Source organism: Eptatretus burgeri, chromosome 9, assembly GCF_056783735.1.
Source record: "Eptatretus burgeri isolate ZD-2024b chromosome 9, Ebu_testis_v1, whole genome shotgun sequence".
Classification (NCBI taxonomy): Eukaryota; Metazoa; Chordata; class Myxini; order Myxiniformes; family Myxinidae; genus Eptatretus; species Eptatretus burgeri.
The window spans coordinates 46,676,750-46,700,177 of NC_140969.1; the positions used below are offsets into that span (position 1 = coordinate 46,676,750).

General features: G+C 46.0%; 2 protein-coding genes across 4 annotated transcripts in view; one reads left to right on the top strand and one right to left on the bottom strand.

The window, feature by feature from the left end:
* The window catches only part of AMT (aminomethyltransferase), a 41,176-nt gene that overhangs the window by 2,411 nt on the left and 15,337 nt on the right, over positions 1-23,428 (top strand). For both annotated transcript variants that reach the window (XM_085895079.1, XM_085895081.1), the window contains 4 exons: positions 3,525-3,692; positions 15,799-15,879; positions 16,013-16,144; positions 23,023-23,101. In XM_085895079.1, the coding sequence (XP_085751205.1) occupies positions 3,525-3,692; positions 15,799-15,879; positions 16,013-16,144; positions 23,023-23,101 (460 nt within the window). The remainder of the gene's footprint in view (positions 1-3,524; positions 3,693-15,798; positions 15,880-16,012; positions 16,145-23,022; positions 23,102-23,428) is intronic.
* LOC147020066 (uncharacterized) lies at positions 475-23,120 on the bottom strand. 2 transcript variants are annotated; one of them, XM_085895088.1, is made up of 4 exons: positions 22,993-23,120; positions 16,649-16,858; positions 2,492-2,671; positions 475-2,130 (listed from the first exon to the last, which is right to left on the bottom strand). In XM_085895088.1, the coding sequence occupies exons 1-3, from the start codon at positions 23,012-23,014 to the stop codon at positions 2,493-2,495; spliced, it is 411 nt and encodes a 136-aa protein (XP_085751214.1). In that variant the 5' UTR covers positions 23,015-23,120; the 3' UTR covers positions 475-2,130; position 2,492. The 2 variants fall into 2 exon arrangements, with proteins under 2 accessions (XP_085751214.1, XP_085751213.1); XM_085895087.1 differs by lacking the exon at positions 475-2,130 and having other exon boundaries at positions 2,204-2,671.

Below are 23,428 nucleotides of genomic sequence, written 5' to 3' on the forward strand. Positions count from 1 at the left end.
TCATTGCTCTGGGATAGACGCAAAACTGGAAGACAATTGTCAAAGTAATACTGTTGTGGGGTCGGGTCTCGGTGGCGAGCACGACCGCTAGGGGGAGCAGCAGAGTCGGCTCCACCGAACACACCGGAATTTAGGTCGTGACCCTCGGATAAGTCCGAAGGTACGGGTCCCTTACAGGACCATGAATCGCCATTAATTCGACCGTGTGGAGTCGGGTTAATTGCCAACTTCAATATACCCAAGTACCCACACGGCAAAGCTTACCGGGGAATTCACACCCTCGGCAGGCCTCGAGCGGGATGAGCCGTTACCGTGCTCGAACCGTGTATAACCCGAGCGGATGGTTACCGAGGCCCGTCGGTCCAAATGTACAACTACGGCAACAACGGCCTTCCTAATCCCCAATACACACCGTGGCAAACCAATGGCAGAAATGACAAAGAACGAGCTGGTACATTCAACAAGAGGGGAATTTATTTATAACAATGATCGGGGAGGGGAACACAGAGCAGAGTTATCACGAATAAGCAATGCAAATAATGTACAACAAAAAAGCACCTAACAATTCTACTTATAGACGGGGCCCACGGACACACACACACACACACACACACACACACACACACACACACACACACACACACACACACACACACACACACACACACACACACACACACACACACACACACACACACACGCCAGCGAGCGCGGACAATGCCACGAGCACAGTGTTGTTGTTGTCATTGTTGTTGGTGAAAATCCTATCTATAAAATAACTGCGCAGCGCATGTACACTTCATCACCCATTAAACATAGGACGGGACCCTACCTAGAAACACATACTTACCGATATAACTGATCTATAAGGACTGGCTGTTGTGTGCAGTAAGCTTCCAAATTCGTAACAATACCACGGAGCCATGTAACAGAGCTGGGACGAAGGTTCCCTTGTCCTGACTTACCTGTAGATTGATTCCTTTGTAGGGTGGGGGGGAGGGGGGAGGGTGAGGAGTGAGCTGGCATTGCCACAAAGGGTTCTAAAGCCTTCAGAATGACAACATTGTGGGTAGTCGTGTCATAGCTGACACTGCATTTAGGAGTGGACAGTTCTGTCTTTCACTACTTCTTCTTTCGTATGCAGCACAAGGCTGTGGGGTAGCATCATTGCCTGAGGGTGTGGTTGTGCCGCTGATGCAATGCCCTCTGTAGGTTAGAGCAGAAATTTGTAATTTGTTCATGGTGCCGGCGATAGCTCACCTACTTTTCTTCGAGCAGGACATCGTGGGGTCTTTAATGTCCGCAAAATCTTTAACTGTAACGTCCGTGAGATCTAATGCTGGCAGATGGGATGCCCAGTTTAACGCCCATCCGAGGGACGGGACACACGTTGATGAATTACCCTGCTTGTGAATCACTAGGATGACAGTTTGTCGCTGGGCCAGGATTCACACCGAGGCGAGTATGTGTACCTGCCAGCCCTGTCTTATTTGTTTAACTTATTTTGCATAGAATTGTAAACATTGTGAATGAAACCATCTCAACAGCTTGTTACAAAATTTGCTTTGGTCTCAAATTCAAAATGTTGTGACAGATGTCACCCGGATAAGTCCAGGAGAACGGCGTGTCATTAAGAGACCCCGATCGCCAGTCACCCCAGAACTTCCCTTGGGGATCCTACGTTCAGTCGTGTTACCACACGCAAAAGCCCAAGTGTGAGCGTTACTGCGCTGGTGGTTACGTAACGAACCTTAATCGGTCGACCGAGCGGAACCAACATTGCTTAACTGTGCGTGAGATCTAACTTGGATATAACAAGTTAGCGGTGGCCGCACGCGCACCTCAGCAATCTTGTGCTGCCATCAGAACAGACAAAACTAGAAGGGCACTCGATAGAGCGCATACCTCCGCCACGCAATGCTTGATCCACGAGAACATATCAGGCCCAATACATTTTTTGAAATATCGTTTTGGGCTCTATCTCTCAATGGTGAACAATCATTTTAAAAATGAAATAAATCTAGTAGCCGGATCCAGATCTTCACCAAAATCGAATGGATTCGCCCTTGTCACACACCCAACATGTCCACCAAGTTTCATCCGAATCCGTCCACAAATTTTTGAGAGATCCTGCGCATAGACAAACAGGGGTGAAACAACCTCCTTCCACCTTCGGTGGCAGAGATAATAAGTCGGTGCACAGTTTCTTGAGGAAATAGCTTTTAGTGGCAGTAATCAAAAATGCAAGTATATACAAGGAGAGAGATCTGTCAAGTGACATATATGTGGCACAATTAATCACAGCACGTATATATTTCCAAATTATCCCCTATGCAACATGCCCACCTTCGAAACCTTAACAGTGATTTAGCATTCTACGGTCGGCTGGCATCACGCATCGAATGTGGAAGGAAGAGGATGAGTGATTGGTAAGTATGATGAGAGGAGGACAGATGAACATACTGTAAGAACAGGACGGACCCCTGCACACCTCACACTTTTTGATCTTGGCTCCCACGTCCTGACTGAAACCGGAACTCTCCAAGCTCAACTCCACTTCTGCTACTCGGACAGCCACAGCTCCGGCGTGCCACTTCTGGTACGTCTTTAACGCGTCTCTTGGCGGGACGCCTGGATGCAGTACACGAGACTGAGGGTTCAGCGATGCAGCCTGTGGGCACGTGAAGATGAAGGTACGCAAGGGCAGAAGGTGAAGAAATAAGGAAGATAGCGAAAGGACAAAGACAGAAACAGAAGATTCACGAAAGAACAAAGAGCAGATAGTGAAGCGAAGACAGCGAGTAGCGAAATGAATAGATAAAGCCTGCAGGAAAATGACAAGAATGAACGACCAAAGTGAAAGGAAGGACAGAGAAGGACGACGCAAAGGACCCTCGTGTGCATGTCCGGAATCCCTCTCAAACTCCGAGCCCCTGTCTTTCTCCTGTAAGAGGCTCTCCATTCCACCTTTTAGAGAGCCTCTTCCACGCTTCGCTCATGCCTCACCTACCCTCCACCCCTTGTCCATGGGAGGAGCCACCTTGGGTTTGGGTTTTGGCACAGTATATTGTCTCAGGCGTTCATAAAAGCTGTTTGAAGCGGTTTCGGGAACATCAGTGAGGAGAATGTGCTTGTGCTGCTGGGAGATGCTGCAATTGGCTTGTAGAAGATAATGTAGAATAATAAAAATGACACATATGGGATTTCTCACTACACAATCACAACACAGACCTCTTAACATGGACTTTAGACGGTTAAAGTAAACGGTATACGATGAAAGAACTGACTTCAACTTTGTGGGGATCTCTTTGTGACTGCTCAAAACCTTAACAATATATATTTTGTTAATATTATGAATTGTGTAAATGTTTAGATGAAGAGTGAAGAATTGCTATGCAGTTTGTAACCCTCTGTATTTGGAAGATTGAGTTCAATCGTATTGAGTTTTTGACCCTTACGGTTTGTTATGCCTGTGTACAAGTACAGCAAGCTTGGTTTCCTGCCTTTATCCTCCTGCTCCGCAGCACGAGCTAAAGAAGACGCCGCTGTACGAGTTTCATCTTGAACATGGCGGGAAGATGGTGGATTTTGCAGGCTGGAGTTTACCTGTACTGTACACGGATAGCTTGATCACGTCTCACTTGCACACCCGTAGTAAATGCTCATTGTTTGATGTCTCTCACATGTTGCAGGTAAAAAAATGCTCATGACTAATAAGACAGCCAGAATTGCAAATTTATGCACTAGGGTTGTTAAGTTTTAACTTTAAAATCACTGCAGTTGACATGAATTCTTCCTTTTCTCCAATAAGACAATCAGTTCAGTTTTTGACCGGGTCATGCAACCCTGGACAATCTGCCATCCCACCAATGCATGGATGCCATTGTCAGGGTAGTTTCTCTGGACATATCTCGAGCATTTGACATAATCTGGCACCCCACTGTGATCCCAAACTCTCAGCCTTCCATATCTCAGGCCACACTTGGATCTCAACGCTCCTTGTCGAGGCTGGAGTGCCCCGAGGCAGCGTCTTATCCCCAGTCCTGTTTCACATATTCGTCGATTATTTGTTTCCTTGGGAAACCCTTCTCTTTTTGCTGATGACTCTACGGTCCTCTACTGCAGCATACGTCATCCGTCAGATAGGCATGCTGCAGACATGCATCGAAGCAGGAGCTGGTACAACACATGCGTTGTGTCTTTCAACCCTCACAAATCTCAGACTTACTTTTTCTCCAAAAGAACCATTGGGTGTACCCTCCGATCTATTTACTTAACAATCTTCTTAAATAAGTTGAGTCTCTCTCACTTTTGGGCCTTGCCATCAGCCACAATCTTTAATGCAAATCACAAATCCAAGTTGGCCTCCAAAGCTATCATCCGCCAACTGGGAATTCTCCGTTGTGCCAAGCATTTCCTTGGCAAATCCTAACTTCGAATAACATGCAAGGCCTAAATCCTTCGGTTAATGGAGTACAGATCTCCCTTTCTCGGCTGGTGTTCCGACATCATATTGTTCACATATTCATGCTGTGGAGACCAAGGCCCTCAAAATCATTGCAATCTTCCATGATTAGGCTGAGTTTCTGGGCCTGTTACTTTGGTGTCGCAGAATCTTGGTGACCTCTGTCTTATACTGCCTCTTTACTGGTCCTTCATCTGCTTAGTGCCCCCCCCCTTTTTTCCCTAAGATTTCCCCAATGCACACACATTTTCCTAATAACCGATTTCCAGTGAAACTCGCCAAATCTGCTTGGCTCCATTCATTTGTTGCTCTTTCACACCTGTGCAGCAATGTTCCACAGTCTGTTCAATCTCATGTTACACTCCCCCACCTCCAGGACTTCAAGATGATTGTTTACCTCCTCATCAACTCATCCCCATCCATACACATTATCTTTTCCACCCTCATTAGGCCTCCCCAAATCCACTCCTTCCTTTCCAGGTTGTTCTCTCACCTTTCCCTGCACCCATCTTTCCGATTTTATATATATATATATATATATATATATATATATATATATATATATATATATATATATATATATATATATATATATATATATATATATATATATATATATATATATACGAGATGACCCGTGAACCCGTTGGGTTCCTGTTGTGACAGCGGTTGATGGAAAAAATCATTTCAAGAAAAAAAAAATAGCTCCAGCAAACTATACTGATGAGGTTGTTTGCATTGATCAAATACTCCCGAAGAGGACTTGACTGAATCGGGAATTGATTTTTTTAAACAATTTTTTCGTTGCCCAATTTGAACGAAACTTAATACTGCACACTGCAGGAGAATGGTGAGTAAGGTGGCCCGAAAATTTTTACGCTATCGTGTACCGTTTTGGCTGTATTTCGGGAAAATACATACATACAAGATGAGAGTTTTAGTAATATATAGATAGATATTTAATTTTTTTTGTAGACTGGCGGCCATTTTAGTTGTCATGCCAAGAACTGGCGACTGGCGGTGGCCATTTAGCGGAGTCTATCCAGTTCTTACTTTTGGTTGGAAGCACCTTCTTCTTAAAAAAAAACAAAAAAAAAACATTTATACACACACACGTATGTATGTATGTATATATATATATATATATATATATATATATACTTAGTAGCGTCTTGCTTTGCGAACGCTGCTCTGAGAGAGCTCGGCATGTTCTTCTTCTTCTTCTTCTTGTGAAGACAAAACCTTTATATTAGGACTCGGCTCTTTTATATACAGGATCCGGATCTCCTTAAATACTAGACACCTGTACACATCCTCACATTGACGGTGCCTTTTGAGAGCGTCTATCATGAACTTTTAAAGATATTCGGACATTTGCTTTAAAGTTTTGAAAAGTTCACGTTACTATTTAAAGATTATTCCATTTAATATATTGTAATTTCGTAAATACACTATGACTGTCTCGCTATTGGCTTAATCAAGGCACGTGACGAAATATCGGAAGTTGTTGTTTTTTTTGTTTTGTTTTTTTCGCCGACAAAACCTTTAGGACGCTGCTCTTGGACACATTTGTCCTTGTTTTTTTTGTAGACTGGCGGCCATTTTAGTTGTAAAAAACCTGGTATTGAACTCATCCTCAACCATTTCTCGGGCATGCATTTAGCAATCTTTTAAAAACTTGGCGCACAGATAATGAATGATGGCTTACACATGCACGTCATTTATTTTCGAGACAAGATCGAAGATGGCCAACTAGTTGCCATTTTGTTACTTAAAAGTGTTCAAACATTCAAATTCAAACCATTCTCCATTCAAACCATTTCTCAGACATGCATGGTCCGATTTTGTTCAAACTTGTCAAATGTCACAAATATTCTTGTATGTCACATGACCACTCAAGTCAGTTGCACATGCACACAAATCTTGTGAATACGGGCTAGCCCCTTAACTCCGAACAGCAAAATTACTAAAACCACAGGAGCTATGACATTTTATGTCTTTTTCTGCTTGTTTTCTTTTTGGTTCTGTTCCCTTGCCGTTTCAAGCTTGCTTTTCCTTTCCTTTTCTTTCAGCCTCTTGCTGTGTTTGAGCATGGTTCCAATGTCAACTCCTGTCACCCCCCCCCCCGCCCCTCACCTTCATTCTCACTTCACTCATTCTTCCTTACAGTGTCTCTCTACAATGCTGTTGGTGTGTAGCCCCTCTTTCCACTGTTCTTTTCTGTTTTCTTCAAGCTATTCCAGGAGCCTAGACTTTGTACACAAAAGAGTCATCTGTGCTCATGAAATAATAAACATTTAAAGTCTCTTTTGCTGAGAAAACAATGAAGTTTAGAAATCTATTCACAGCATATTTATTTGATGTATTTGATTTATTTGCTCTATATGTATTTGATTTCCTCAAAATTTATTTGATTTCACGACTTTGAACATTGTATGAAGCATTGAACATCTTGAGGTGAACAGACAGTGTTAATGCGAGCAGCCTCTGTGCCAACCACATACAAAAACAGATTGCGGTGTTGGTGGGGGAGGAGGGGTGCAGTGGTTTTAGATCGTTTTAGATCTTCGGAGTAGAAAAAAACCCATTGAGTGCATTTTTTTTTTTTTAAAGAGAAAAAAAGCTGAAATATTCCGGTTCCGGCTCTTGAGCCAGACTGCCTGTTCCAGTTCTTGAGCCGGACTTGACTTCCGGTTCCGGTTCTTGAACCAGACTGCCTGTTCCAGTTCTTGAGCTGGACTTGACTTCCGGTTCTGGTTCTTGAGCCAGACTGCCTGTTCCAGTTCTTGAGCCGGACTTGACTTCCGGTTCTGGTTCTTGAGCCAGACTGCCTGTTCCAGTTCTTGAGCCGGACTTGACTTCCGGTTCCGGCTCTTGAGCCAGACTGCCTGTTCCAGTTCTTGAGCCGGACTTGACTTCCGGTTCTTGAGCCAGACTGCCTGTTCCAGTTCTTCAGCTGGACTTTACTTCCGGTTCCGGTTCTTGAGCGACGGTGGTGGTTCCTCTTCAGGGTCTCTGCCGACTTTCTCAAAGATAAGTTTGCCGGTCGTTTTTGTCACGTTTTTCCTGTCATTTTGTTATCTCTGTGTTTGCCGTATTCGGTGTTGTGTTAAAACGTGCTAATTGCTGAGTTTTTGTCGTCTTTTCATGTCGGATTTCCTTGAGGCCTACCCTTCTTCCCGTTTGTGTGCACGATCATGTTTATTTGTATTTACCATCAGTTTTTATTTTTTCTCTACTTTTCCGTCGACCCTCCTTCGATCCCTCAACTATACCCTCTGTTTCATGTCTTTAAATATAAAAAATACAACAAAAAAAACTTTTCCCCTCACATTATACCCCACGTAACCATGTGACTTCCTGTACCGACTCTTCTTCCTCCTTATGCCGATGTGTCATCTTCTACTTTTGCTGGCCCACATTCACCATCCACCTTCATGATTTTTTTCTTCAACCTTTCCTTTTCCTAATTTTATGTAATCTTAATCAAAAAAAATAAAAAATAACGCTCTTAAAATGTTTCAACTTCCTCTTTCACACAAGTGTAGTTTTCTGTATTGTATCATAATTCACTACTCTGCTTCTTCAAAAGACTTTTCAATTTGACCTTTCCTTCATCCCGTGTCAAGTCCACCTGTACAACGTTTCTTTTCTCCATTCTCTTAACTCTCCTTTATTGCATCCCTCAAGTAACGTCTTTAATCGCTTCTCTGACTTAAAAAAAATTTTTTATTCCAGTTTGCAATGTATATTTGTGTTCCATCAATCATCCTTTTTTTCCAACTTCAGTGCCAATTCACCCCACCAACTTAAATCTACCTCTACCTAACTCCTCACCTGTTATCCCCTCTCCTTAACCCTCCCATCTTGCCCCTCATCCTACCTCTGCTCTTGGCACCTCTTCACTCTCTTCTGCTTCAATATCGTCGACTCCTCTGTTGGCCCAAAGTCTGTGGTGTTCTAACATCTGTGGGCTCCATTCTAACCTAGCAGATATCCCACTCTCTCAATCAGTACACTCATGACCACAAACATACTCCTTCCTTCCTCTCAGCACACATCCCCCTCTTCCCAACTCCTCAAATCTTGTACTTCACGATAACTCGACCAAGTCTCATTCTTCCTCTATCCCCACTCGTACTGCAGCATAGCAAACCAATTGTTCAAATTTGCATAAAAGCACCAAAATTGGTACACATGTTGAATAATGTATTCCGAACAATTCTAGATGTGGAGCCACCCGAGATTGTGCCTTGGTCAGCTTTGATCTGAAATATCAGACTACGCTGCTGGACTACACCTCTCCCATCGCCCTCCTGCACCTTGGCCATGCCTGCTCTCATCATCTCCCCTCCCTCTCAAAGCAACCATCACACTCTTCCCTCTTAAAGCAACCTTCACGATCTTCCCTCTCAAAGCTTCCCCCTCACCCTTCTCCCTGAACTCTCCCCTCTCACCCTTCTCCCTCCAATCTTCCCCCTCACTCCCCCTTCCCAAATTTTCCCCCACTCACATCCACAAAGGTCCTCCTTCCACCACCTCTTCCATATCATTACTCCACCTCCTCCAATCTTCAACTGCCCTCTGCCCCCTCTCTTATTAATCCCCACTGTATCTCAAACCATCACCACTGAGCCCCTTCTCCTCCTCATCTGGCCCTCTCCCCAAACTATTTTGCAATCCCCCACAATATCAACAACTCTCATTACCTCACCCCTCCCCCCTTGTCCTACCCTCCCCCTCCCCTGCACCCAAAACCTCTTCCTCTCCCTCTTCCTGAACAGTGTGGACCTCAAACATCCAAGGCCTTCACTCAAACCTGACAGATCTTTCCATATAGGTTGCCACTGACAAACCAGACATAATCTGCTTAACAGAGACTTTCCTCCTTTAAGACGTCTCTGACTCCCAAGTATCTCTCCCTGGTTACTCCCTCCTCCGGTATGACAGACCTGATCCTCACCCTGGTGGTGGAGTTGCTCTCTTCATCAAAAACTCTATTCCTCACTCTCCATGCACTGCCCTCACTCCCCCACACCTTCAGGAATACCTCTGGCTACGGCTTCCCCGACACTCCCACCTCATGTTTATATCTGTGTTGTACCATCCACCAAACAGTGATGACTCCATTTACATCTCGCTCTGAAAATATGGACCAACTTCTATCCTCTCATCCCAACTCTCTCTTCCTCATATGTGGTGACTTCAGTTGTCATCATGCCAGTTGGCTAGGTGAGGGTACCTCCCTCACCTGCTATGCCACTTAAGCAAAAGACTTCTGTGACTCATTGGGACTGACACAATCTGTCAACTTCCTGACCCGGATCTTGACCTACGGTACTCCATCTCTTCTGAATCTGATTTTGACCAATTTCCCTGAAAATATCTGCTGTTCTTCCTCTGCTGCAATCAGTTCATCTGACCACATACATGCTTGTCAAAGTAGACATCTCTCTGGCTATTATTACAGGACCACCTCAGCGCCGTCGAGTGGCATTTCACTCAGGCTGACTGGCAGGGTCTTCAAACAGCAATCAAACTTCTAGACTGGTCTCCTCTGACATCAACTTATCCTGGGAAGTCTTTCAAGGAAACTTGCTCTCTCTCATGCACAGATTTATCCCATCACATCTTCAGTTGTCCGACCCTTCCACAAAGCTTGGAACAAGTGTGTGTCTACCTTCAGGAGAGCCAGGAAACAACATCTTTCTCATCTCAAGTCTGAACTCTCAAACCTGTCTCACTCCTCCAAATTCTGGTGGCATCTAGTTAAGTCTGTTTCTGGTGTATGTCCCCCCTCCATTCCCTCCCTTACCTCAAATGGCCGCACTGCTGATACCGTACGTGAAAAGGCTGAATGCTTAAACTCTGTGTTTGCTTCTAAATCTTGTGACTCAAACCCATTGCTTTCTGTACCTACCTTACCCAGTTGGACCCAGCTGTCCCTGGACTCTTGGACTCCGTGTCCTTTTGTTCTGACAAGGTGGAGAGCTTGCTGTCAAACCTCGACTCAGATTCTATAACTTGTCCAGACGGAACCAGCCCATGTGTCCTAAAAACCTGCTCCTCTGCTCTTGCTCACTCTTTCTCTGTTCTATTCACCCTCTCATTTACTCAAGGTCATCTGACATCTGCTTGGGCATCAGCAAACATTACCGCTCTGCATAAAAAGGTGTAAAAAGAGATCCCCACAACGACAGACCAATCAGCCTTCTCCCAATCATCAGCTAGGTTATGGAATCCATCATCGCTTCAGACATTATATCCTTCCTCTTCTCCAATGGCTTGATTTCCGATCATCAATTTGGTTTCAGACCAGGTCACTCTACCCTGGATATGCTGCTTCTGCTTCTCTCCCAACAATGGATGGAGGTACTCAATGCCAGACAGGAAATCAGAGCCATATCCCAAGACATATCGTGTGCTTTTGACACGGTCTGTCACCCTGCCCTGCTCACCAAACTCTCTTCCTATGGTATCCAAGGCCATCTCCACTCATGGCACGCAGACTTCCTCTCCTGTCACGTGTGGCCCAAAATGGAGTTCTCGCACCCTCCCCCCCCCCTTCCTGCCCAGGCTGGAGTTCCTCAATCCAGTGTTCTGGGCCTTGTTCTTTTCATGGTTTTGATCAATGATCTCTCTGACTATCTGAAAAATCCTCTTTATGTCATTGCTGATGACTCCACCCTCTGCCGTACCATCTGTCATCCCCCAGATAAGCAAGCAGCAACCTCTTCACTCTCTGCAGGTCTGAATAAAATCACAAACTCGTCCAACACATGGAACATGTCTTTCAATCCTGACAAATCTCAGACTCTCACTATGTCTTTCTGAAAGGACCATCTGGAAACCCACCCCCAATCTACTTCTCAACAATCCTCTTGAAGAAGTCCTTTCATTTAAGTTTCTGGGTCTCACTGTCTGCCATGATCTTTCCTGGGAAAGCCACATTTCCAAGCTGGCGTCCAAAGCCAGTTGCCGGCTGGGCATTCTCCGTCGTGCAAATTCCTTCCTTGGCACACTTGAGCTCCTGACCACATACAAAGCTTTCGTCTGCAGCCTGATGGAGTACTGGTCTCCCCTCTGGGCTGGTGCTCTTGCCTCACACCTTTCTATGCTTCATGCTGTGGAATCCAAGGCATTTAGGATCATTGGTATCTCCCGCAATTAAGCTGAGACTTTGGGTCTCTCACTCTCTCGCCACAGGCAGGTCGGTGGTCTTTCTGTCTTCCACTGTCTCCTCTCCTGCCTCGCCCCACCCTCCCCCTGCTCTGTCTGAGATGTGCCCCCTGCAGGGTGCTCAAGGTTTGCTGGCAAACCCCTTCTGGTAAAAGTACCAAAATAACAAGCTCCCACACTCTCTTCAACCCCCCTCTTCCCTCCAGGTCTTCAAAACAACTGTTCACCACCATTTCTTATCCTCCCCCATCCAAAACCACAATATTTTCTGCCCCCACTAATCCACCCCAAACCCACCTCCTTCAAATTCCCTGCTTTCCTTTCTGAGAGTCCCTGTAATGTCCATCTTGTTTACCCCGTATACCCCGCCCCATCCCTCTCCCTTCCACACATCTCCTCATGTCTCTGTTCCACACTTTTTTCCTTCCCTCTCCCACCCCTCTTGTCTCCGCTCCATTTGTTGTACATTCTGTGTGTTCGCTCTCATACGAGCCTTGACAGTCTATACAAAAATAAATATCAAATTTAAACGTTAGTTTTGGGTGAGTAAACATTTTCATTAACTGGATGTGAACATTGCCTCAAAAGGAAACCATGATGAGTACAACTGATGGGCAGGGTACAGCCTGAAGTACCCTGTGGGGGTCCTCACCCCCTCTCGTTAAAACTCAAGGTGGGGAACCCAATCGAAGCAAGGGAGGAAATTTTTTCCATTTATGATGACCAATCGTCTGATGCCCCACGTGGAGATCGGTTTCTGAGGTTTGGTACATGGAATGTAGGGACAATGACAGGGAGATCTGGAGAAGTGGTTGAAACATTGGTCAGAAGAAGAGTGGACATATGTTGTGTGCAGGAGACACGGTGGAAGGGAAGTGGTGTGAGAATGGTGAAGGGAAGGCAGGGGCAGAAGTACAAGTTTATGTGGCAAGGGTGCCCGGAAGGCGTGCATGGTGTTGGTGTAATGTTTTCTGAGGAGTTTGTAGACAGTGTAGTGAGTGTGACTAGAGTGAGTGAAAGGTTGATGATGGTGAGAATCGTGATCGGAAATCTCTTGGTGAACGTCATCTCGGGATATGCCCCGCAGGTCGGTCGAAGCGATGAAGAGAAGAACATGTTCTGGTGTGCGATGGAGAAGTTGATGGAAAATGTGAAGGATGAGGAAGTTGTTGTGGTTGGAGGAGACTTGAATGGACATGTGGGAAGGAGTCCAGATGGTTTTGAGGGAGTCCATGGGGGTTATGGATATGGTGTGAGAAATGGAGAAGGTGAAAGGATCTTGGAGTTTGCTGATGGAGCTGATTTGTAATGCTCAATTCCAGAAAGCGGATAATAAGCTTATTACATACACGTCAGGTGGGTTGACGACAACCATTGACTACCTGATGGTGCGTCAGCGAGATAGGGGAAACCTCCGGGACACAAAGGTGATCCCAGAGGAGGAGACTGTTTCGCAGCACCACCTGGTTGTCTGCGATATAAGGGTGAAAGGTGCGCGGAGAATTCGGCGGGTGAAGTACCAACCGAGGATGAAGGTGTGGAGGTTTAAAGAGGCGACAGTGAAGGAAGCATTAAGAGAGAGGCTGAGTATGGTTGAAGATGATGTGGTTGAGCTTGAAAGTGGTTGGATGTCAATGAAAGATAGTCTATTGGGAGCCGTTGGTGAGGTATGTGGATGGACAAAAGGACCACCGAGGCACTCGGAAACATGGCGGTGGGGTGATGAAGTTGGAAAGACGATTGAAGAGAAGAGGAAGAAGTTCAAGGAATGGCAAAAGGCAAAGGATACGGTGGAAGAAGAGGCTGCACATGAAAGTTATAAGGAAGCCAAGAAGGCTGCAAAAAAAGAGGTTGCAAAGGCGCAGGAGGCCCATAGGAAAATGTTTGGAGAACGGTTGGATTCGGAGGAGGGTAAGAGAGCGGTTTTCAGGATTGCAAAGCAGATAGCGAGAGAGAGATTTGATGTGACGGGGGTGAGTTGCTTGAAGGATGAAGTGGGACAAATCGTTGTGGATTCAGATGGAATTAAAGGAATATGGAAGAGATATATGGAAAGGTTGTTGAATGTAGAAAATGAATGGGAAAGCAACATCAAGAGTAACCCGGTTTTAGGACCAGCAGAGAAAATAACTGAGAAGGAAGTTGAGGAAGCTATAAGAGCAATGAAGAGGAGAAAAGCAGGAAGACCGACGGGAGTTGTGGGAGATATGTTGAAGGCAGCGGGAAGTTGGGGTGTGAAGAGAATGACAGAGATCTGTAATCTGGTGGTGAAAGAAGGCCGCATTCCAGTGGATTGGGAACTGAGTACCCTCGTCCCTCTGTACAAGGGGAAAGGTGACCCTCTGGACTGTGGCTCCTATAGAGCAATAAAGTTATTGGAGCATGGAATGAAGGTATTGAAAAGGGTGTTGGAGAAGAGGATAAGGAAGAAGGTAAAGATTGACGAAATGCAGTTTGGATTTATGCCAGGAAGAGGAACGACAGATGCAATTTTTATTGTAAGGCAGTTGCAGGAGAAGTACATGGAGAAGAGGAAGAAGTTGTTTTTGGGGTTTGTTGATCTGGAGAAAGCATTTGATAGGGTTCCACGTGAAGTTATGGCATGGGCATTGAGGAAGTTAGGAGTGGAGGAATGGTTGATCAGAGTAGTGATGGCCATGTACGAGAGAGCACGCACAGCTGTAAGGATGAAGGATGGGAACAGTGGTGAGTTTGAGGTGAGGATAGGAGTGCACCAGGGGTCGGTACTAAGTCCACTTCTATTTGTAGTTGTGATGGAGGTGCTGGCTCGGAGGGTAAAGGAGGGTTTACCGTGGGAGCTGCTGTATGCAGATGATCTGGTGTTGATTGCAGAGAGTATGGATGGACTGAAGGAGAAGATGAACAAGTGGAAGGAATGTATGGAGGCAAAAGGTTTGAAGGTGAATATCGGAAAGACGAAGGTGATGGCAAGTGGTAAAGCATGTGGTGAGGTGGAAAGGACTGGGAAGTGGCCGTGTGGTGTGTGCAGGAAGGGTGTCGGAGTGAACTCCATTCAGTGTACAATGTGTGCTGAATGGGTTCATCGAAAATGTAGTGGGGTGAGAGGGTCATTAACCAGTGTGGCAGCTCCATTCAAGTGTAAGGTGTGCATCGAGGGAGCAGCAGATGAAGGAATTGTTGAGTTGGATCTTGGAGATGGTGTGAAGCTGGAAGGGGTGAAAACATTTTGCTATCTCGGAGACATGCTGAATGGAGAAGGTGGATCAGACTCTTCGATGGTTGCTAGAGTGAGATGTGCATGGAAGAAGTTTCGGGAACTGAGTGGCGTGCTGACGAAGAGGGGAGTGTCGTTGAAGCTGAAGGGAAAGGTGTATGCTACATGTGTGAGGAGTACGATGATTTATGGGAGTGAGACATGGGTACTGAACATGGAGCAGCAACAAAGGCTGGAAAGGGTGGAAATGCGAATGGTTCGGTGGATGTGTGGAGTATCGTTGAGAGAGAGGAAGACAAATGATGACTTGCGGAAGATGATGGGAATAGAGTCTGTGATGGAGGTTGTGAAGAGAAACAGGTTGAGATGGTTGGGTCATGTGTTGAGGAAGGATGAAAGTGACTGGGTGAGAGGAGTGTTGGAAATGAGTGTAGTCGGAAGTAGAGGACGGGGAAGACCGAGAAAAACTTGGCTAAATGTGGTGGAAGAGGAAATGTGGGCAAGGGGATTAAGAAGGGGAGATGCAGAAAACAGGGTAAAGTGGAGAAGATTGTCATGGGGTCCACAAGGCTAACCCCCGCTTTAGCGGGGAAAATGGCCTTTAAGTGTGTGTGTGTGTGTGTGTGTGTGTGTGTGTGTGTGTGTGTGTGTGTGTGTGTGTGTGTGTGTGTGTGTGTGTGTGTGTGTGTGTGTGTGTGTGTGTGTGTGTGTGTGAACTTCTGCACCTCTACCTCCGTACCCTTCATTCTTCCCTTTATGTTTGACAAAGTTTGTTTTGATTAGCTGATAAAAATCAGGTACGAAGCACTTGAGAAAAGTTTTGTTTGAACTTTAAATAACCCTAACCTTTTGTCTTTTGAGAGATGAGCTGGAGTTTTATATTTATGAACGTTCTTTGTGGATGAACTCATTGCTTATGTTGCATTATTTTCTGATGTGTTAAAAAAAAAATTCACAGACCACAATAACAGGTAAAGACCGGGTCAAGTTTGTGGAGAGTTTAACGGTGGCTGACATTGCTGGACTTAAAGACAACCAAGTAAGCTTTGAATCACCAGATGTCTATTTGGATGAAATCACCACATTATTGTTCTTCTTTTCTTTTGGAACCACTATTGTCTGTTCTACTGTCCTGTATTAACAGAATCCTCTTTGTTTTGATTCATGTGCAGGGCACACTTTCTCTGCTGACAAATGACAGCGGTGGAATCATAGATGATCTTATCGTGACGAAAACTTCAGATGGCTCCTTATACATTGTGTCCAATGCAGGCTGTATGCAGAAGGATATGGCTCACATAGAGGTTTGTAAATGGTAGATAAGAAACTGTAATCAGAAATTTTCCACATGTGATCACATTCAAAGGCGGAGGGGTTTGAAGAGAAGGATAAAAAGGGAAATTTACAGAGGGGTGGGGGAGAGTGAGGGGTTGGTGTCTGCTTAATCAACCCTCCACACCCCATTTTGCAATTTTAAAAGAAATGTGAATTCTGGTATTTGGTAAGTTATCACTTTAAAAAAGAAAATTTTGGTGGAGGAGGGAGGGAGGGTGAAAGATGCACATCTGCCACTCTGCTGCAATACAACAAGTCACAAAATGAAATGCCAGACAGTTTATAAAGATTCACATCTGCCATTCTTCATCAAATATGAGAATCAAGTGATGAATATTCCTCAAATTATACAACATCTAGATGTACGTGCACTCACTTTGAAGCTATCCAGTGTTGGTTCATTCCTCACCCAGCTATAAACTGTCATCCCAGTGTTTCACAGGCAGGGTGATTCATCAATGCGCGTGTCATACCTCTGATGGATGTAAGACTGGGCGTCCCATCTTCAGGCATAAGTCGGTTGACGTTAAAGACTCCACGGTGCCTTTCATGAAGAGTAGCTGAACTGTTTGCCAGCTCCATGTCCAAATTCCAAATTCCTGCCCTAACTACTGCTGGGAAGGCAATGGCAAACCACCCAGTATAACCATTGCTCAGGAAGCTCCTTCGACGGCACCGACGCTCTGTAGAGAGTATGGTACATCAGAGAGCGATACTACTACTACTTTGCATCAGCAATGCTTATCAGTGTGTAGATGTATCCCACCACACACATCTCAAATGCTGATTAAACAATACCCAGGCAAATATTCCTAACATACAAGCATTGCATAGTGTCCAGAGACTAGACGAAGATGAAGGAAATATAAATCGACCAAAATCCACCGATCAGGTCGTACTCTACTTTCCACAATGGATTCTTCTCAGTGATTTGTAATCAAAGCTGGCTTGCCGAATCAAATTGACGTTTGTCAGCATAATTTTGAAAATGATGTTCCATGCTGGAGTTTAATCCCATTCTGTGTTTCCAAACCTGATTGTGATTGGAAGGGGACATGTATTGCAAAGCAATTCTCGCTCTTGTTATGCAGTGCTTTGCCAGACAAATGCTCCTCCAGTTGGTTGTGGTCCCTACAACCCCTAATTCGCCCCTTCCTGCGAACAAGTTTTGTTGCAATTGCCCACGTTTTGCTTTCAGACATCAACACCGGTCTGATACAGTCTTTGTAAACTCCAACTTTTACACGCAAAAGTTTGAAAAATAATTGTGCATAACCACTGCCTGAATGACCTAATTGCTCTGTCTGTATTCACAATTGTGTACTAATTATAAATCTGGAAGGTTCATATCTCAAAGATGCTTTCACTGACAAAAGTAACATTTGATAAATCCATCAACCACACTTTAATTAAATTAGTAATGTAATTTATTCCGATACAAACTGCCCACATAGGCCATTTCACTTGGATGAACTTACAATGTTGTCAGAGTGTTTAACGTGCAAAACGTGTATGGTCTTCGAGTAAATATTTATAACTTCCAAGTTCCAATAAATGTACGTCATCAGAATTTGTATTTTAATTTATTTTTCTGTGGAACTGAACATTGTATAATGCAACTGTCAAATCCTGTGTTGTGCCCCAAACGTTATTTAGTCCACATGTTACTGATTGTAGACATATCATTACCATGACAGTATATGTTGAGCACTTAGAAAACAACTAATTACATGTGTTCACAGGTACATTTTCAAATTTATTTTTATATGATATCAAACCATTTATAGTCGAGTTGTTATTGCAGGGAAGTAATGAGTTTTGATACAAGAAGAGTCAAAGGTAACACTTCAGGGTTGGCAAAGAGCTCATTCTGGATGATTGAGACCAACATATTGTATCCTATTTCACTGTTTCCTCAAAGTGAGCTTCGGCATCCTTGTGTTTCTCAGCTTCAACACTGCTGGCTGTCGTCTCTATGTTTGTCTATAAGCGGTAACATGACCTGTCATTGCGGCCCTCGGCAGTAACGAGCTCTCTGCTGAGAAGAGCAAGCACTCTGTCATCAATCTTCACAATGGCTGCATTCCTGATTCTGAAATCTGAGTGTAGCTCCCTGCATTGTGTAAGAATCTCTCTTGTGTTTTGACTTTTCAGATACTTGTTTGCTTTCTAGCAGAAGATACACTGCATCTCGTATACTCTTGACACATGTGTGGATTGCCGATTTCACCTTCTGGAACTCAGTTGTGGTAGTTTCTCAAACTTGCTGTCTATTTTGCAATGATATAGTTCAGGGCTCTTTTCATTCTGAAAATGCTACGACACTTTTGGTGGTATTGCACTGGTGGTATTTCTCCATCAGGCAAACCCTTTTCCAATTTCAGGATCAGAGCATGCATTCTGATTTCCACAGCCTGCAACAAGCCTGTCCGTAATTAAAGCTTTGTGGTGAAACCAGTTTTGTATTGGGACTATCTTCAGAACAATTGAGAAGGCAGCTCATGTGGGCCTTTTGCGGTAAGGTGCTACTGGTTGGGCCTGTGGTGGAGTCTGCGGGCCTATGGGGAAGGGCATGGTGATGTTGCATGGTGGGCGTGGTGATGGGAGGTGGCCGTGGGGGTCGGCAAGGGATATGAGGTGTGCACGCCGTCTGAGGCGTCGTAGTAATGCTGGAGTCGGCCGGCTCGTGAGTGTACCGAGTACGGAATAAAGGGGAGCCGCGGGCACAGTACGCCCTGGCTCGCACTCGTGCAACACAGCCCGGCTCGACTGTTCCTCCGCTTCGTGTCTGCCTGCTAAGCATCTCCCAATCCAGTACAGTACAGTTGGCGAACGAGGATCGGCGGATCGGCGTGTGTAAGGGCGGTTCCAAGCTACGGAGCCAAGTGTCTCACGGAACATGGCGGAAGGTCGCGGCACGGCACACGGACGTGTACCCGTGTTCGGGGGAGATGAGTTCGAGTTGTTTTCTGAACAGTTGGGTTGCTACTTTCGGGCAAATGATGTAGAGGATGAAGAGAAACGCAAGGCGATCTTGCTCGCCTCGCTATCAACGGAGCACTACCGCCTGCTGAGTGATTTGGTGGCTCCAAATAGACCCAGTGATGATGTGCTATCCTTTCAGGACATAGTGACGAAAATGAAGACCCACTTGGCGCCGGAGAAGTCGTTGCATCTCGCGCGGTTCCAGTTTGATCATCTCGCTAAGGGTGGCGAGGAGCGCGTTGCGGACTTCGTGGCGCGAGTGAAGCATTCGGCTGTGCCTTGCAAATTCACGGTAGAGGAGCGTCCAACAAGGCTCAGAGATCGTTTTATTTCTGGTCTGCGAGACGCAAAGATGGTAGCGGCTATCCTGCGATTAACCGACATCACATTCGACTCGGCGGTCGTGACTGCTTCGTCTGTCGAGCAGACGCTCACGGATGTCCGTGCCATTGCTGGCCGGGACGCAATGAGTAGCTCCAGCTGGAGTATGGCGGCTAATCCCGAAGTCAATGCGGTAATCGCACAAGTGCCGCGAGTCACGCAGCCCGGAGTCCGAGCGGTGGCTCAAGTGCCGCAGGTCGCACGCGCGCCTGGCGGTGCGGGACGAGGGGCGCCGCAGCACGATCGCCCCGGGAGCGAAGGCGCACCGCAGCACAGTCGCACCGGGAGCGAGGGGGCACCGCAGCACGGTCGCGCCTGGAGCGAGGCGGCACCGCAGCACAGTCGCACCTGGAGCGAAGGGACTTTCCGCGGCTGCTGGGGTGTGGGGTCCGCACCTGCGACAAATGTGCCCGTATAAGAACACCGTGTGTTTGCATTGTCACAAGGTGGGACATTTGAAGCGTGTGTGTCGGATGGCGGGGGCCTCCGTTGGGGTCTTGGATGACGAGGTGCGAGAGGACCCCAGTGACCTGGAGATCGGCCTGCAACCGGGGCCTGACAATGCCGGCGAGCCAGAGCGGGAGATGCAACCACAGTTGAGTCTGTTTTCCGTTGGTTCGGAGATGATGACGCCTTTTACGGTTGAGGTCGAAGTGAATGGCCAACCTACTGTGTTTTGCGTGGATACCGGGGCTGCAGTGTCGGTCATGGATGAGCGGGCGGCTCGTGGTCTTCGCGGTATTCGCCTGGTCAAGACGGCCTTGTCGTTATACACGTACACCGGTGAGGCGATTGCACCGCTTGCGAGGGCCGACGTCTCAGTGCGCTACCGAGATCGACGCGCCCGGCTCTCGGTGTTCGTTGTACGAGGGGAGGGGCCCCCCCTGTTGGGTCGAGACTGGCTTGCGCACCTCGGACTGGGTCTCCGGTTCGTACCTCCAGATGTGCCAGTACTCTTGAGGCCTTCATCGAGTACCGAGGGCGAGGCTCTGGCGGGCGGCGAGAGCCGTATCAGCTCTCGCGATAAGTTCCCGCGCTGTGGCAAGGTTCGTGAGGCAATGCGCGTCGGTGTGATGCAGGCAGCTTCGACAGGTGACGATGGGCCTGTGGCGTTGGAGGGAGTCGCGAGTCACAACATCGAGTCGACAACCAAGGAGCGGACTCGTGATGCGGGTTGTGGGTTGTTGTTCATGGCATATGTGTTTTTCCTTGCTCTATTGATGCAGTTTAATGTTGTTGAAATAAATGCCAGCAGTTCTCGTGTAAAAGTGGATGTGGCGGAGATCATTAAATGGGAGTTGGATTATGATCAATGTGATGTAGGGGCTTCAGGGGCGGTGGTGGCAAATGAAAAGGTTGAGTTGGCCGTCCACTGTCCCGGCCGCAGGTAATTGCTTTGTCATGTGCTGGGATTTTATCAAAAAAGCGCGCTGTACGGAAAAATGAATTTGCGATGCTTCGAATATTATTCGTAATGATTTATAACGAGCCTATGATTGCAGTGTGGTTTAAGTGGAGTTGCTCCCGTCTAGCGGCCGTGGGGGTCTCGGAGATCGACTCGGAACCAAGTCTGGTGCCCTGGTCGGCGTTACCCCCACCTCTGATTGCGAGCGCAACTCGCTGTGTTCGCTCAAGGCCGTTGGGACGGGCGTTGGCGTCTCGACTGATGGTGGTGCGTGAGTTGTTTTGGCGCATTAAATGCATGCAGCCAGCGGAGCTATTCAGTGCCCCCGGCCAAGGTCTAAGGCTGGCGCCACGGCTTCCAGATAGCGGGCTGCCAGCCTCAGGATGTTTATCTTCGTCGGGTCTGCCTGGGGGGAGGGGGCCGGAGGCGTTTGATGGGGCCGGAGGAGGTTGGCTCGAGAGGTCGTTACGACCTTGGCCAGGGTCATGTCAGCATGGGCCACCTGAGGGGGGGCGTTTTTGCTGCATAATGCTGCTGTGCTTCTCATTTTGCTGCTTCATATCGGTAACGCAGTCAGACCTGACCTTTGCTGCTCCACTCGCTCGCATCGACACATTATATGATGTGGTGTGCTATTATACTTTGCTATTTTCATTTTATTTCCATGATTATTATACGAAGTCCTTTGTGTTCTGCATGCTTCTTATAATGATAATCAGTTAATAATCATAGTTTTAGGGGGGAGGAGTGTGGTGGAGTCTGCGGGCCTATGGGGAAGGGCATGGTGATGTTGCATGGTGGGCGTGGTGATGGGAGGTGGCCGTGGGGGTCGGCAAGGGATATGAGGTGTGCACGCCGTCTGAGGCGTCGTAGTAATGCTGGAGTCGGCCGGCTCGTGAGTGTACCGAGTACGGAATAAAGGGGAGCCGCGGGCACAGTACGCCCTGGCTCGCACTCGTGCAACACAGCCCGGCTCGACTGTTCCTCCGCTTCGTGTCTGCCTGCTAAGCATCTCCCAATCCAGTACAGTACAGGGCCATCCATCATCATTCAGGTTAAATATCTGTACTAGGTACCTGCCAATACAACCAGAACAAGCTGCTGTTGTACATTTTGCTGATATTGTTAACCGTTTAATGCCTAAGAGTACTTTCCAGTTATTTAAGTTGATTTTATCAGCACATGGATTAATTATCTGGGAAATACATTGTATTGGGAGTCCTGTAGTCACATCGGGTCTCCAATTACCCCCAGCTACAAGCAACATTATGCTAAGAGTATGGTACATTTGAAGACCATTGTGGCAGGCAATACACACCCTTGGATCCCATTGTGTTCAGTCCATTCTCACCACCATCTCAATTAATTTGAGTTCACCTTATTTATGCCAATGAAAACTAAGCTAAAAAAATTATATACCATCTATTTCATACATTCAAAGATAAATTGGATAAATAAAGTTACATTCTCAATTAGATTTAATTATTAATTGGATAGATGATTAGATAAACAAAGCATTAAACAAGGAGTTTTTAAAAAATGTGCAAGATAAATTACCTTTTCTTAGCTGTGTGGAGTTGAGAGGCATCCCTTGGGATGAATGGTATCCCAGGCAAAATGCTTCAGTTCGAACTATAGTATGAGAGTTGTACTCTCATATACTATAGTTGGTAACAGGTCCTACTAAAGCAGTCTGCAGAGAATTACTACAGGAAAGGAATGCTATACAGTTAGAACTATTTTTGCCTGGGATGTGGTGCCTTCAAGAGTTGTGAAACAGCGAGTAACAACATGTTATGGCAGAGGTTAGAACTACGATTGTTCTTATATTGACCATACCAATGGATTGGTACCATTTAGATTTTGCAACCTCAGGTGGTACCGGTATCTGGTCTGGCACGTGCACCATTTCTAGGTTTGATTGGTATTGTTTTGCTCCGTGTCTAATTGAATAAATCGAATGCCATTGCTTGGCAATAGCACAAATAATTTTTGCTTGTGTATGGTATTCGTCGATTTTAAATACAATTTTGATGAACGTTTTACCTTTTTCTTGCTCTTTTTCCATTTCATCAGGAACGATTGAAGGTCTTCCAAGGAGCACGTTATGATGCACACATGGAGGTCATGGACCATGCACTGCTGGCTCTGCAGGGTATGAAATGTATTACCAAAGTCAAAAGTTAACATAATATTTGATAACATTTTGTATCACCAAGTATTAAAAATCCCAAGATTCACAATTTCTTAATTATATGGTTTTCTAATCAAAGGATAACATTATGGTAGATGTTGTATACTGTTGTCACTGTTTGTTAAATGTTAATCCTTCGTTGTATAGCATTTGAATCAGCAGCACAATCCAGACCTTGCTTTTGTCAATGAATATACAATATTTTTGAATGAAGGGGTAATGAAACCATATTGAGTACAAATGTTACAATACATTAACAGCATATTATAGCAGTTAACAAAAGCAGAA